Here is a 15,804-nt window from a genome sequence, read left to right as displayed (position 1 = left end):
AGGATTCATTTTGTAATATTGCAAAAAGAAAATTTTAACTTAGATTTTTGTTGTTGTTGTTTAGAAACTTCAGAGAGTCTTAGCTTTAGTAGTAACATGCATAGAAAATATCTATCCAAAGCTTCCTTAGCTAAAAATGAGAAGAGAGAAGAGGGAGGCGGTAACAAAAGCCTAAAACCAAAATTAGCAACCACATAGCACTGTCAAAATCAGCAGCGACAAAGCCGGTGGTAGAAAGGCCCAGCACACCCACGCTTTCAGGAGGCCATGGTAATGAATGAAAGATCCATTGCTGCTCCATGCCATTTACAGGCAGCAGATGTGTGACAGAAAAGCGGCTGGAGTATAATTCTTTTAGATGCTGAGCAAAGCAAAAAGCGGAGTGAGATATTTTTGTGGGGGTTCATTTGGTTTTATTTTTTAAAAATACAAATATTAAGCATTTAAAATCAAATCATGTAATATTGCAAAGCTGGAATCCTGAGTGGTTGCCCTCAGTATATGATGCCCTAGGTATATTAACGGAATCAAGGTCTGTTAACAGAATCAACCTTCATGTCAAAGGCAAGAGTCTCCTTGCCACACACCAAATAGGGCCAGACCTTGTGGGGACAAAAAATCCCCTAACCAGACGGCCCTCGGACAAAAAAATCCCCTAACCAGACGGCCCTCGCATTACACGCCTGACTCAAACTCCTGATAAACAAGCGTCTATTCAATGTTATTGTCAAAATGGGCACACATTAACATATGCAAATGAAAACCAGTGGTAACACTGGTCCTCTCCTCTTCCCCTGCCTTAGGTGCCCAGGACTAGGAACCTTTCCATTTCAGAGTGTTTCTGCCCACACATTCCTTCACAGATTCAAACACAGGTCACCAGGTTCCCAGAATCCAACGTGATAAACTATGAAAAATACGGGTTCTTAAGACAGCATCTTTTATTCACAGAAGTAAAAAAGCAAACGATAGTGCCTACTATTTAATACTAAGAAATGGACCCATCTCTGTCAATGTTTCTAATTAATAGATGCTGCAGAAAGCAAGAGGAATTAAAATGCACACATGTAAATATAAAAAATACATTTGTAAAATTTCATTTTGCCTGAATGGTCTGGAAAATGTACATTTGGAGAAATAATGCATCTTGTGGTCATTGGAATACGGAGGCAAAATACACATGCAACTCCTGAGTGAGCATGCAGTTACTATTTTTTTAGGTTATTTAATAAAGAGTGATTCATTGTCACTCCTTTTGCTATATCCAAAAATATATAAATCATTAAAAGATTTTCCCCCCGCCCCGGGGGAAATGGTTAAAACGACAATTACAGGAGACTGAGGAGGGGAGGGAGAGAGGTTGGTAGGGGGTTGGGGGGATAAGAATTCCTCTCCTAATTCTGGTTATCCATTTTGAATTTTAGACATTTTTAAGTAAATGTCCCATTTATTAGGTCGGTGCAGAAGTAACTCCGGTTGTCATCATTACTTTCAGTGGCAAAACCGCAATTACCTTCACACCAACCTAATAATTCAAAAAGAGCTCTCAAAAATGGCATGCCTGTGTGTACACCAACATGCATTCATCAGGCCGAGGTATGTTAAGTGCTTGTTTTGTTACTATGAAGTAATTAAGTTTAAGAGATCAGAGATCAATTATGCAGGGCCTTGTTCTTTTTTTTAAAAAAAAGTAATTTATGTCTTCACTCTGGGCGGGAAAACACACATATGCCCGTGTACACACATACATACACACACACACACACACACGGGAAATGGTGAGAGGACATTCACATCCTGGGTCTGAGGGTTATGCCCCAATTAGTATGAAGGAGAAAGGTTTTATTTAGATTCATCTGTATCAACTACCTGTAGCCTTGAAAGAAACACAAGCCCCAATTTCAAAAACTCTTTTCTCTTTATCACAGGTAGACAGGCGATCTCAGTGTTAAAGGTCTGGATCAAAAGCAACTCGATCACAACTCAATATTTAAAAAAAAGAAAAGAAAAGAAAAACAAAACAGGCTAGCCAGACCCTTGCTTAAAGATTTTGTTGTTTATATTCTAGGCACTGTTTATACAATCTTGTCCCTTCTGGACCACACATAAGAGAATCAAAAACATCCCCAAATCTTGCTGTCTGGTTTACTCAGTATTGATCTCTGATCTCTAGTTTACTCCAAGTCATTTTCTCTCAATGAAGCACTAAACTGGCTAAAAATTTTATATTTCCCACACCGTATTCAGGGTGAAGTTAACCATTGAGTGAGAAATGACACATGCAGATTTCAGCAACTTTGAAGTTAGAGTTGAATCTGTCCTGACCCGCACCTCTGGGGGAAATCTACTTTGTTCTTTGTGGCTTGTTCTTTGAGCTCAGGCACCATGGTGGGGTCGCCTAACAGGCTCACTCAACAAACGCCTTTAAAATCAATTACAGAAATGAGCATTGTGAAGAGAAATGCTTTCCTCCTCCTGATGGTAGATGATACACCAGAAAATAATGAACTGTCCCCTCGTTAGCAGAAAGTTTTTGCTTCAGGTCTATAAAACAGTACTGTATCTAAATTCCCATGGAATCTCCATTTTTTATGCTAGTACCATCATTCTTTGCTGAACACTCTTCAACAAAGCCTATCAACTCTTTTAATAATCAGTTTCTCACGGATGAACAAGCCAAGTCCACATTCTGCTGAATGAGAGATTCCAGGCCTCTCAGAGTTTCACTGCCCAAGAACAAAAGCAAGTAACAGCTGTCAGTTCCTGAATTACACTAACCAGTCACTAACTTAGCGTAGACCATGCACACACTCTGGGGCTCAAGCACATGAGAGAGGGCATCACAGACTCACACACTAAGCTGGGGTATGTACTTAGGATGTTAGGACCAGAACACCCCGTGGGTCAGATTCAAACCCATGCATTTCATGGATTCCAGCCAGATTTGTCTTGTGTTCTTCTAAGCAGGTTTTTTAACTTAGATTAAATCACTGAGTAAATGAAACGTCAATCTTCACAGCGTCACAGACCACAAATCAACTCGAGTCCCAGTATGAGGCACAGGAGAAATGACTAACGGATACGTGAATTCTAGTGATAGCCCCAAAAGCACCTCCCATCTATTTTTCACTGAGTCTGGTCACAGGTAAAGTAAGACTCCATTTACACCTGGGATCTTGCAGAATAAGATGACGTTGGGCTGCACAGACCTGATGTGGACCTTTTCCCCACAGAAGTCATGCCTGGGCTAAAACTTAGAACCCAAGAAGGTAAATTGGAATCAAGTCTTCCAGAGCTTTAACGTTTTTGGATGGGTATTTTCTTAGTGCCATTAATGGACCTAATAGTTTCACAACTCACCTGTTTCAGTGAGAGCCAACGGTTCTGTGCTCACCATTAGATTGATGGTTGAACTAGAAGCTGACCTTGCTGGCTGTGGAGGTGGGGGCTGAGATTTCTCTATAAAAGAAAAATACATGCAACTCGTAGGTAAATCAGAAACTGGAGGGCTTGGGAATCCTTAGTGACTGATACAAGGTTGCCCGCTGTGATTAATGTCCTATGTGGGGGAGCGGTGATTGAAAGAGAGATCCGAGACATCTCTACATCCACCACTTATGCTGTGGGCTGCAAGTTGGATCCACATGCTAATAAGCAGCTGGAGGGGATCCCTGAACCTCGGAACAAATCCTCTCCCCTCCCACACAGCCTCTTCTGCTGCTGCCCAGGAAAATAGAGCCCTAGGGTTAACTGGATCTTTGGACTCATATCTCTATGGGCCTAATCCAGGGCATTGGTGGGAATTCCCTTTCCTCAAGCTGGTTCCTCGATCTGAATAGCATTGGCCTGAAGAAAACAGGAGCCTTCCCCTTCACATTCCTAGAGCAGTGGGGGTCAAGAAGAATGGGAGGGGGGATCCCAGAAGAATTTAGAAAGATGAGAGAGGGTACCATGAATAATTAAGAAAAGCTGGGACAGTACTCAAATGCAGGCCTCAGTGAAATGGGGGAGCCCTGGGGACAAGAGCCAGCCAAGGGCAGAGCCCAACTATGGTGAGAGATCAGGGCAGGGAGACTCACCTATGGACATCCTCCACCCCTGGGGTGGTGAGACTTCAGGTACAACCTCCATTACTCCCTAAGGGGCCAGTGACTGACTAGTGTTTCCCTGAACATGGAAACCTGGACAGGGTGGTGGGCAACCAGGAGCCCTCGCCCGGAGACGTGGCCATGTTTCCCGGGTGCAGTGTTGGAAAGGGCTATGCTCAGGTGACATGGATCTGGCTTCCTCCATAAAGTAGCCCAGGACCCAGAGGACTGCATTCCACATGGAATCCCATTTTCCATTCTGTGTTTTATAAAGTTAGGGTGCCACCAAAGCACCCAGGCTGAGTTGTTTTGGTTTTTGTTTTTTTTTTCTAATTTGTGTTTATTTCAGAATAGATTCAATAAGTAAGTGTCTCCTTTGTGTCCTATTTGATACTCTACATAGAAATCAGGTACTGACTTGTACCGATCATGTACTTACTTGTACTGAAACTTCCGTGGTAGGTGGCTCTGACCTGAGACCTCAGGTAGCAGACCACGGCCACGTGGTACATCTGCCCAGCGAGCAGGCCTCCGATGACGCGGTCCGTGACCGTGAGATTCTGCTTCAGAACCAGGGACTGATCATGGGCTGAGGTGATGGTGAGGTCATAAAAATAAGGACTGGGGGGCTCAGGCCTCTCCCAGTGGAGTCTGGCGCTGTTCTCTGTGATCTCAGACACCTGGACTTCTCGGGACACCTTAACTGGAAGATAGATCAGAGTGTGAAGATAAAAAATAAAACCCTCCATGACTGTTGTGCATGAGCAAGAGAGGAAATCTGAAAGGGGTGTGTTAACAGGCAAATTGACTTGAAATTTAGGTGAGGTGGGGAACTAATTTCTTGTTCAAGCCCCTAAAAAATATTGCTCTTATAATCTATCAGCATACATGAAATGTGAAATTCACAGTAATGAAAAATCTCATCATTCATCAACTATCTTTTTTTCTATTAAAAATCTCCACTGTTAAGAAGATACTTTGGAAATACAAGCCCTGCATACTAATCATAAGTTGTGTTTGCTACAAAATGAGCCCCATAATTTAAAATGTATTAAATCATAAAATGTTAGGGTATGACATGAAATTCTTTTAAAGGAATTCTGCTTTCTCTCTTTCATACTGCTCATAAAATGAAGATAATTTCCGTTTTATCATGGGCCTTCCTTTACAGCTTGTGACATTCGGTAGTGTCTTCCAGTGTCTTCTTTAATAAAACGATAAAATAACATACTCTTGGTCTCATTAGAGTCATCTACCTTTTGTATCTAATTCAGTCTGAAATATATTAAGTTGGTGCAGAGTGCTTGTCGGTTTTGCTATTACTTTCAATATTTTTCTCATGGTCAGTATGCGCATAGATTTCAGCCTTGGGGAAGGACTGATGGTCCAGGCTCTCACTTTTCAGGCTATTGGACTGAACACCCAACATTGCCACAGCACACAGCTTAGGGCCCCTTTTCTGTGGGTATGAGGCAGGGACAAAGTTTGCAGTTGCAAAGGGCTCCCCCAGACCTTTTCAAGTCATATTCTAAGGTAGGCAAGTCCGGCTCCAAACACCAGCCCAGAAACAGCTGCCTTGCTGCCTAAGAACCAACTGCAGGCTTTTTCTTTCTGTCTCTACCACTCCCTAAATAGGGGTTAAAACCCTATTTTGACCTGGAACATTTTCCCTTTCGTTTAAGACAACTCAGTTTCCAGGTGAGGTGAGCTGTGCCCCCACTGACATTCCAGAGAGAATGAGAGCTTCCCATCCCTACCCCAGGACAGGATTAAGGGCACAGGATGGGGTGTGGGAGAAGGGAGGTGGCAGAGGCTGGAACCTCTAACCAACACCTCTTAAAATACATCATCCAGATGTCCAAGCCCAGATCAAGGACTGTATTCTGAGTGTGTTACATGCAGGCTTTGAGGAACACACGCTGGAGCAGTAAATGAGGACGTCACAAGACGGCAGCCCTAGCAAGGGCTTTCTTACCCACGGGCTTAGTGGTGGCTGGCTTGGTGGCAGCTGGTTTGGCTGCCTGTGGCCTAGGGGCCTCAGGCTTGGCCGCCACTTGTTTTGCGGCAGCAGCAGCAGGGGGTCTCACAGCTGCTGGCTTTGCTGCTACAGGCTTCGCTGCCGTTGCTGGCTTCACCGCGACCGGGGGTCTAACAGTGGCCGTCTTTGTGGCCACAGGCTTGGCAGCCACAGGTTTTGCAGGGGCTGGTTTCTCAGGGGCCGGCTTTGCAGCAGCTGGCTTCACAGATGGCTGATTTACGATAGTTACAGGCTTTGTTGTGGCGGTCACTGGCTTCGTTGTAGTCACCGGCTTCGTGGTCGTCACTGGGTTGGATGTAGGACTTGAAGTAACATTATTTGGAACATTTCTGTTAAGACAAATTAAATATTACCTCTACTTTTGCCTGCTATGTAAAATAAACAAAGACATAACCCCATGAACTACATTAAATTTGTTTTAGCAAAATGCATGCAATAGTTTTTATAGATTATGTATAGTAGTGCATATATTAAATTCCTTCCTTTAAGGATCTGTGCCCCCCTAAAAAAAAATATGAAACAGCATATTGAAAAATAGAATCATTAAAAATGAAGCTTATATTGTTCTACAAAAACATCTTTCAATTTATAACATAAAGGCTGAGATAAAATAAGAGACAACAATAAATAATATCCAACAATGTTATCATTATAGCAATTAACCAACCAAAACATACACCAAAAATTAAATGAAATCAGTAGTTAGCTACTTACATTATAAGAAAATATCCACTCAATCAAATGCTATGTTGAGCTGGAAAATTATGAAGTTAGCATGTACTATTTTGCTCCACGGCTTATTATTGGGAGTATATATATATATATATATTTTTTACTTGTCTTAATTTTTGTGTATGTGTTTTTCTTTTTTTTTTTTACAATTTCTTGATCCATTACCAATATCTAGAGAGAATAGCAACCTAATCAAACAGACACAACAACACGGACCCACACTTCATAGCTTTCTTGATCTTAGAAGAAAATGTATTATTTTAGAATCATATCTTGCTACATGTCCTAGGAAGTAATAATATATTTTCAAGTTAATATCATAAGACTTCAAATACTAGGTTACTTCATTCCTTCTGTTTTCCAAAAGATGAAAAGGTTAAGTCAATTTTAGGGAATGTTTCAGAGAAATAATAGGAACCATTAAAGCCTAGAAAAATAGAGGCTACAAAGCCAAATGAAGCATCCGGTGCCACAATACAGGTCCTAGTTGCCTTAGCAATGATATTCATTCTTGCTATGCTGAGATTTAAAGCCACTCCTTCTGAGGTCAAAGGAAAGAGCTGAAGGACTTAAGTGGTGATAGAGAGAAGGGTCTGCAGTAGGAAGAGATGGGCTCTCTTTCCCCATCTTGAGAGTCAGCCAGTAGTAAGCCAGATAGTAATTTTCCAAGGATCATCTGCATTCACATCTCCTCTGTGCATGAAGTCCAGAATCTGCAGAATCTGCACTTCCCTCCAAAGCATGACCCACTGTGACATTCTCTTAAGGAGCACACGTTGCTGACACACTACAGGAGCTCAGTTTCTGTGGCCACACCGCCCTAGCTAGCCCTTTGTCACATGGCCCCACTGCCCTCTTTGCTCCTAGAGTTGGCACCCGAGATGGAGCAGGGCACGAACCATGGCACATGGGCCAGGCAGCAGCATCAGCATGGGTGCCACAGTCCTGCCCACTCCCATCCCTCCCCTCAGTCTTCATAGTGCAACATGCACATGGCTTCCTATTATTACCATTATTACATGTTATCACAGCATTAACAATTTTAAGAAGACATGGAGTCCATTTTTTGATGTATCCAATCCTTCTTTTATGTAACCATTTCACACCAGATACAGCAAATTGTTTGGACATACGGTCTCAATTACCTACCTTCTCTCTGCCCATGCCCTTTACAATGTAATGTGACAAGTCCTTCCATCAAGCCTAGTTTTTCACCCTTAAATCTAGGTTAGCCTTTGGACATGCTTTGGCCAATAGAATGTGGCAGAAGTAACAGTGTGCCAGTTCTAACCTAGGTCACAAGAGGCCTTGCACACTTCTGTCTTCTCTCAGGGAACCCTGCCGGGTCACCTTGTGAACAAACCCAGGCTAGCCTGCTGAGAATGAGAGACCACATGGAGCAGAGATGAGTCAGCCCAGCTGAGACCATTCTAGACCAGCAGCTCTATAGCTGACAAGCAGCTGACCACAAACATAAGGGAGCCAAGTAGAAAACAGAAGAACCACCCGGTTGAACCCAGAAAAAATTGCTAATCCACAGAATTACAAACTAAGTAAGTGGTTGTTGGCCAGGCACAGTGGCTCATGCCTACAATCCCAGCACTTTTGGAGGCTGAGGCAGGCAGATCATTTGAGTTCAGGAGTTCTAGATCAGCCTGGACAACATGGCAAAACCCCATGTCTACTGAAAAAAATACAAAAATTAGCCAGGCATGGCAGCATGCACCTGTAGTCCCAGTTACTCGGAAGGCTGAGGCACAAGAATTGCTTGAATCCAGAAGGCAGAGGTTGCAGTGAGCCAAGACTGCACAACTGTACTCCAGCCTGGGCAACACAGCAAGGCTCTGTCTCTAAATACATTAATTAATTAAGTAAATAAATAGGTGGTTGTTGTTTTAAGCCACTAAGTTTTGAGTAGCTTGTTATGCGGCAAAAGCTAACTGATAAAACAGATTATTTGAGAAGCATGACCCACATTAGCTTTGAGAAGTCACATTTTCTGGATTTCAAGGTCCTCATCACATAAAGTCAGGAGTTGGTTGGAGGACCTGGGCAATCCCTGCAGCACTATAATTTTTAAGACAATAATTATAATCACTTACATTTGTTTGTGACCAAACTTCACAAGATTCTTTGTGGGTTGGTCCCCTTGGAACCAATCACACTGTTTCCTGATATCTGGGGACAAGTAAAAAGCATTTTCGCCTAAAGAAAAAAAAAAGAAAACAATTGAACTGCATGCTAATAACATGAAAATTAAAAATAATCTGTTAGCGAGTTAAACGAATCACATAACATTTATTTAGCCCAAATTATTGTTGAATTAACCATATCAGACAAACTATGTCCAGTGATTTTAAACATAAAGTATGATGGCATTTGATCCATGAAACATGGTAAGCCAATATGTTCTATTTGGCAATATTTGGGTGATTAAGTTAAAAATATATTTATTCAATGTGAGGGAGAAGACAGGGATAGAAGAAAAATCAAGTGGAGAGTCTGACAAGTTCTAGTCTCTTGAACATCAGATTATAATCCAACAGCTTTCATATTTTCTCAATGCTTTGTTGAACAAAGCTTCTGTTTTTAATCTTAGGAAGACAGGAACAGTGACCCGTGGGTGAACCTGCTGGCTTACCTTTGCTTCACATTTTTCCCTGAGTCTTTTGGGTGCCAGACCTTCACAAATGTGAATACCGTTTTCATAGACCTCAACATTCCCTTAAATAATAAACATTCAGTATATACATGTTTATTTATACTTTATAAATCTCCCTCATTTGTTCCAAGCCTTGCCTGTACTGAGCCTAGGCTGCACACTATACACAGGCTCTGGAAACTATAATGGGCTACAGCTCCTCAAAGAGCAGTCTAGGGGACCACAGACCCACAAACAAATGATCCACAGGCCAGGTAAAGATGCCCTAAGTAGGGTGTCCGGATTAACCATGAGCAGGCCTTGGGAGCAGGAGCCTCCACGGCGAGCAGAAGCCATTGGAAATGAGCTTTGAAGATGAATATGGGTTTGCTGCTGAAGTGCGGTGGAGAGCATTCCAGGGAGGGGGAGCCCCATGAGCAAAGGCACAGTGGTATCCAAGCACAGGACTGGTGGCTAAGCCCAGATCAAAGCAACTCTTTCTAGAAGCTTTCCCCAGTGCCCCCAACATAAATCACTTTTTTTGCGACATGCCAGCCTATTATGTCATGCATAATAAATGCGCATTTGATCCATTTGCCCACCCTCTATGTAAACTGTTAAGGACACCAAGAGTGCCTTATAGCTAGGAGGTGCTCGGTCAAATGTGGTGGGATAAATGAGTCAATGAGAACAAGGAGTCTGTCTGCATGTTCCCTGCTTACTCTGGCTCCTAAAAGCATTTGTGGCATATGGCAGGTGTCAATATATGTTTGTTAAATGAATGAACCAGTTCCAGTCAACACATCGGTTGTCTTTTCCATGACTGTTCCCACACTCCTCCCGGCCCAAGCATAAAGCCAGGCCAGGGCACATGCTGTGCCACGCAGGACTTACTGCTGACGAAGGATGGCAACAGCCTCCCGAAGCGCATCAAAGGTTCCTCGTTAAGCTCAGTGGACTTGTCCACTAATTTGAAGAAGACATCATTTGGCTCACTGGCGAAGGTGTATACCTCCTTGATGTTCACCTTCCTGCCAATGCCCAGGACCACGAAGAAGTAGCCCTTGCATTTGGCCTGCAGGATGACTCTCTGGGCCTCCTCCAGCTGCTCCTCCTGCACCTCGCCCGTCAGCATCAGAACCACAATTTTCAGGTCCCGTGGGTTTGGAGCACTTTCAAAGACATTCTCTATGGTGTATTCAATGGCACTGCCCAAGGCCCTGGTTCCCTGCAACTGTGTCATTCCCCTGCTGAGGAAGTCCACCAGCTTCTCCTTGGAGCCATAGTCAGTCAGGGAGAATTCCACCTTCACAGGCGACACGCTGGCATTGCCCATGGACTCATAGGGTGCATGCTGCACAACGGCCACTCTGGCGAAGTGCTGGGAGGCCTTGGGGTCTGGGCTCATGTCCAGTTGTCTGACCAGGTACGCTATGTACTTCTTCATCTCATTGAACTGGAACAGGGTGGTGGTCTCAGCGCTGTCTAAGATGAAAGCCATGTCGATGTCCACATCGCTCCCTGCCGCTCTCCTGTCCCTGAAGGAAGGCCTCCAACTGCCAAATCCGCAGGATGGGTCAATGTTGCAGATGTCTAGAAAGAAGCATGGCAGCCCATTTATTCTGTGACACCCACAGCAGGATACACAACTCATCAATCTGCTGGGAGCCTTGGGTGATTAAAATGATCCCATAAGATCAAAAGCAGGCTGGGCGCGGTGGCTCACGCCTGGAATCCCAGCACCTTGGGAGGCCAAGGCAGGCGGATCATGAGGTCAAGAGATCGAGATCGTCCTGGACAACATGGTGAAACCCTGTCTGTACTAAAAATACAAAAATTAACTGGGCGTGGTGGCAGGTGCCTGTAGTTCCAGCTACTTGGGAGACTGAGGCAGGAGAATCGCTTGAACCCAGGAAGCGGAGGTTACAGTGAGCCAAGATTGTGCCACTACACTCCAGCCTGGGCGACAAGAGTGAGACTCTGTCTTAAAAAAAAAAAAAAAAAAAAAGAAGCAAAAAGGACCAAAACCAAAACCAATTTATATCTTGCTGCCTTGATTTGATTACGGCCAGATTTCAGTTTCCATCACCTAATACTTAGATGAAACAAATCAGTAACATAAAATCTTTGTAGTATGCCACGTGCTGGCATTTTTAAAAGAAAAGAAACATTATCTTACTTTGCCACTCTTTGAAGAAATATGTTCTAGAATGTCGCTAGTACCAAATATTTTCATTCTAGATTCTAATGTCAAAACTTAAGCAGAACCCACCTCCTCCTTTGCTAACTATAAAATGAATTATCCCCCATCAAAGAGAAGCTCTGTCTTGGGAGGTCCATTTTTAATACAGAAACTGCTGCAGTAGTATTTACACTGGTAAATACGAGGCTTTGTGAATCAACTGAACTCAAGCTCTTTTTACAGATCATCATTATTCTCTCACTCTCCTATGGATATTATGCTTTGCAATTGCAGCTGAGCAGATCTTCCTGTTAGATAAACAGCTTACCCAAGCAAACATGACACGTGCGGACATTCTCCAGGAAGTCTGTGAGGTCTCTCCCCGCAGGCAGGACGAGCGCATGCCCCACTGCTGTGTTATTGATCTGGTTTAAACAAAAGAACAATTTCAGCAGGGGCGTACATGATCAGTAATATCTGAAAATATGGCAGAGGAGTAAATCAAAGCCACAACACTAAGATAGATTAACTTCCCAACAGGGCAGTATTGGGAATATCTTCTCATTTGGGAGTGGGGCTGGACTCTGAGTATAATAGAAAGACATAGGTTTTATGCTAATAGGGTGAGCTGGAGTTCATATCCCCTTGAAATGGGGTTCAGCTTTTTTCAGATGTAAAATGGGGGTAATACCTTCCTAATGCTGTCATTTGGAGGGTTAAATTAGATAATAAATGTTAGTACCTGGTGTACCCTCTGGCAAATAGTAGGAACTTAATCTTATTGCTATTTTTAGCACCAATGTGGGAGCTCCATCCCTTCCCCACCCTCTCAGGTGTGGTTAAAGCAAGTAACAAAATCACTCCCAGTGGATGCAAAGAGTCCTGTCTATCGCAGTACCTGGCACACGATTAGTAATTATTCATTTAACAAATAACTAGTCTGAATGAATGAGTGAATCGTTATGAACAAATGAACGAATAATTTTTTGGTCTTGTTGAAACCATGCTAAGAAACTCATGTGGCTCTGAGTCCCTCAGCCCACACAAGGACAGATTTATGTGAATGAACCCCCAACAAGACCACACGGCCAGTAGCCCAACTTCAACACTGGATTCCCAATGAACATCCAATGTGGAAGGAAAGACATCAGCAATCATCTTGCCCCAGCCTCAACTTACAGGTGACAAATCTGAGACGCAGGGAAGCTAAGTGGTGTGCGCATTACTTTAAATGGGTGGGGGGAGTGTGGAACCAGGCCAAGGCCTCCTGACTTCTGGCTGGACTCCTTCCTATCCATCACCCATCTGTCTTGAACAGTATCACCAGAACTGCACTGAATAAATATTAATTGATATAACAATTAAACCAGTCAGCCAGGCACGGTGGCTCATGCCTGTAATCCCAGCAGTTTGGGAGGCCAAGGCAGGCAGATCACAAGGTCAGGAGTTTGAGACCAACCTGACCAACATGGGGAAACCTCGTCTCTACTAAACAAAAAAAAGAAAAATACAAAAATTAGCCAGGCATGGTGGTGAGTGCCTGTAATCTCAGCTACTCAGGAGGCTGAGGTAGGAGAATCACCTGAACCTGGAAGGTTGAAGTGAGCCAAGATCACGCCACTGCACTCCAGCCTGGGTGACAAAGCAAGACTCCCTCTCAAAAAAACAAAAACAAAAACAAAAACACACACACACAATTAAACCAGTTATTTAATAGAATTACAAGGGACGCTTGGCCTCTCTGTGGGCTGCCCTTGGGGCCTGGCTGAAGAAAGCTTTGCACAGTGGTGTAGATCGGGGTTGCTGAGTTGGCATAATTTTGGGGACCTTACTAAAAGACTGCAGGCCTCCAGGGCCACCCTGGATATTCACCTTCAGAGCTGATTGGGACAGAGTGGAATGGGTATTACCAGCACATGGGTTTCAGAGTCTAATGGACTAGGGTCCTAGCCTCTCACGAGCACCTCACTAACAGCAGGATCGTCCTTTTCCATGAGGTGAGACGGATGACACAAACCTCACCAGCCAGTTATGGGAAGCAAATGCCCAGTACACACACAGTAAGACACAGCTCAGAGTGTGCACATGGGGCTATCTTGGGAGGAGACAGAACTGATCCAAACGTCCAGGTCCTCCTCACATGTTGAATAAAGCAAACAAGCCACACCACCTTGTTAGTAGATAGAGGGTGTCACTAACACTAGCATCACTAACCAGCAAGAGCTGTCAACCTGTGAGGAGGAACCTGGGGGCAGTGCTACAGGCATGTAGGCATCCCTGTAGTGCTGGGGTCACGAGGCTGTCCTGGAGACCTCACAAGAGAAGTTCTCAGGCAGATGGCCTCATTGGGGACCTTGTAGGAGCTATGCGACATGAAGCCACCGAGGATCATGGGCGTGTCTGAGAACCTCCTCAGAGCCCCAGAAGAAAGGGAGATGGCAATAGCACCAACAGAGCACAGACCTGCAAAGCGTTGACGAGCTGCCGGTCTTCCTGGCTCGTAAGGAACAAGGGGGTGATCCCCGCATCTGAGAGCTTGAGCACAGCCTCTCTGAGCTGTGGGGATGCTGTTGTGGGCCTGTTGCTGAAGAAAACGGCTACTTTCCTCATTAGGAATCCGCTCCGCACACGCTTAAATGTGTTTCTGGCCACAAATGACATGGCGGTCTCCAGACTCTGCTGTTTGGATGTCAGAGCCACCTGAAGGTTCTTAATCTTGTCCAGGAGGACCGACTTCCTCTTGGAGTCAGCAAACCGGATCTCTGTGGTCACCTCGTTGTTGTAGGTGACTACGGCCACCCGGGCCCCCCGTGGGCAGTTGCTCTCAGCAATGGTCAGGTCATTCACAATACTCAAGACCACATCTCGCATCCGGCTGAACGTGTCTTGGTTGACCCCCTCAGAGGTGTCTAAAGCAAAGGCTAGTTCTGTCGGGAAGACGGGGCACTCCAGGGGCCCTGTGGAAAGTGAAGGGTGGAGGGTTAAAGACAAACCGTACTTACTACAAAAGGGAGGCTTCCTTTCCTTAGGAAAAAGTCACCAAAATCAACTTACCATAGCAGCAAGCTAGAAAAGAAACAAAGAGAAGAAAGGGTGAGAGACTACTCTACCATGTGAGAATTTCAAATGTAAAAATATGCATTGTCAGACAACAGAAAACCGTGTACTTACGACATTTATCTTTGATGCTTTGGATGAGGGCACATTGCTTTAAAAGAAAATGAAAGAATATGTAAGGAGAGCAAATCAAAGGCTCATGAGGTAATGAGTCATTCTGGATACATGCAACTTACATCGATGGAGTCACCTCTGTTGCCCTTGGGACCCTGTAAAACCAAGGAAGGAAAGGCTGAGAGGCACAGTAGATGGGGAATTTGAAAAAACAGCCTTTGCTCCCCGCCCCCTGAAGAAATACACAGAGCAAAACAAAGGGGCCCCTGGATAACCTTGATTGTTTATAGCCGCTCCCTATAAACCTGATTTTTTCTCTTGCAAAACAAAAGAGAAAAGATTCTCAGAGCAAATGTGTTTCCCTGGGAGGTCATTTGGCTTTTGAAATAGCCTCAGGTCCTGAAACCAGGAAGCTCACCACCAATCCATGTAAAGTCCACTAGTGAGCTTGGGTCTAGATTCTCCTTCTCTTGAGAAAAGAGCTCCCTCTCACACGCTTGCTTGATACACCCCTGCCGAAGGGGCAGTGAGAGATCATCGAGCTGTCCTGGTTCCCTCCGTGTCTAATGCATCCCAGCTGAATTCCACCCCAAGGAGCTCTAGGGACTGACTCAAGGCTTCCCTCAGCGTCCTATCCCTAAACCTCACCATCCTGACAGTCCAGCAGGCATCTCATGGGCCATTAGTTGTCTTTCCGGGGGCCATTTCTGCCTGCTTAGTCTTCTGCAGGAACTGGCCTAATGTGCTCCCCCCAACACTTCATCTACTTAAAGACAGCAATCAGACCCACCTGACCAGCCTTCTTTTCCCTAATTCATCTAAACTAAGCCCTAAAGAAGGAATGATTTTCCAACTCCTGAATTATCTTTTCCATTATTTTTTGAAACTCATCAATTTCAATATTGAGGGACAATATAGGGAGAAATTCAAATAAGAAAACAAAGGTATTAGC

At 44.2% G+C, this 15,804-nt stretch overlaps 1 protein-coding gene across 1 annotated transcript in view; it reads right to left on the bottom strand.

The window, feature by feature from the left end:
• The window catches only part of COL6A3 (collagen type VI alpha 3 chain), a 92,154-nt gene that overhangs the window by 6,060 nt on the left and 70,290 nt on the right, over positions 1–15,804 (bottom strand). The window contains exons 33-42 of the mRNA XM_050751689.1: positions 14,975–15,007; positions 14,853–14,889; positions 14,736–14,747; positions 14,145–14,638; positions 12,010–12,106; positions 10,394–11,092; positions 8,961–9,063; positions 6,064–6,455; positions 4,528–4,791; positions 3,361–3,459 (exon numbers count right to left, since the gene is read on the bottom strand). Of these exons, the coding sequence (XP_050607646.1) occupies positions 3,361–3,459; positions 4,528–4,791; positions 6,064–6,455; positions 8,961–9,063; positions 10,394–11,092; positions 12,010–12,106; positions 14,145–14,638; positions 14,736–14,747; positions 14,853–14,889; positions 14,975–15,007 (2,230 nt within the window). The remainder of the gene's footprint in view (positions 1–3,360; positions 3,460–4,527; positions 4,792–6,063; positions 6,456–8,960; positions 9,064–10,393; positions 11,093–12,009; positions 12,107–14,144; positions 14,639–14,735; positions 14,748–14,852; positions 14,890–14,974; positions 15,008–15,804) is intronic.

Source organism: Macaca thibetana, chromosome 12, assembly GCF_024542745.1.
Source record: "Macaca thibetana thibetana isolate TM-01 chromosome 12, ASM2454274v1, whole genome shotgun sequence".
NCBI lineage: Eukaryota > Metazoa > Chordata > Mammalia > Primates > Cercopithecidae > Macaca > Macaca thibetana.
This window is presented reverse-complemented; position numbering and strand designations above follow the sequence as displayed.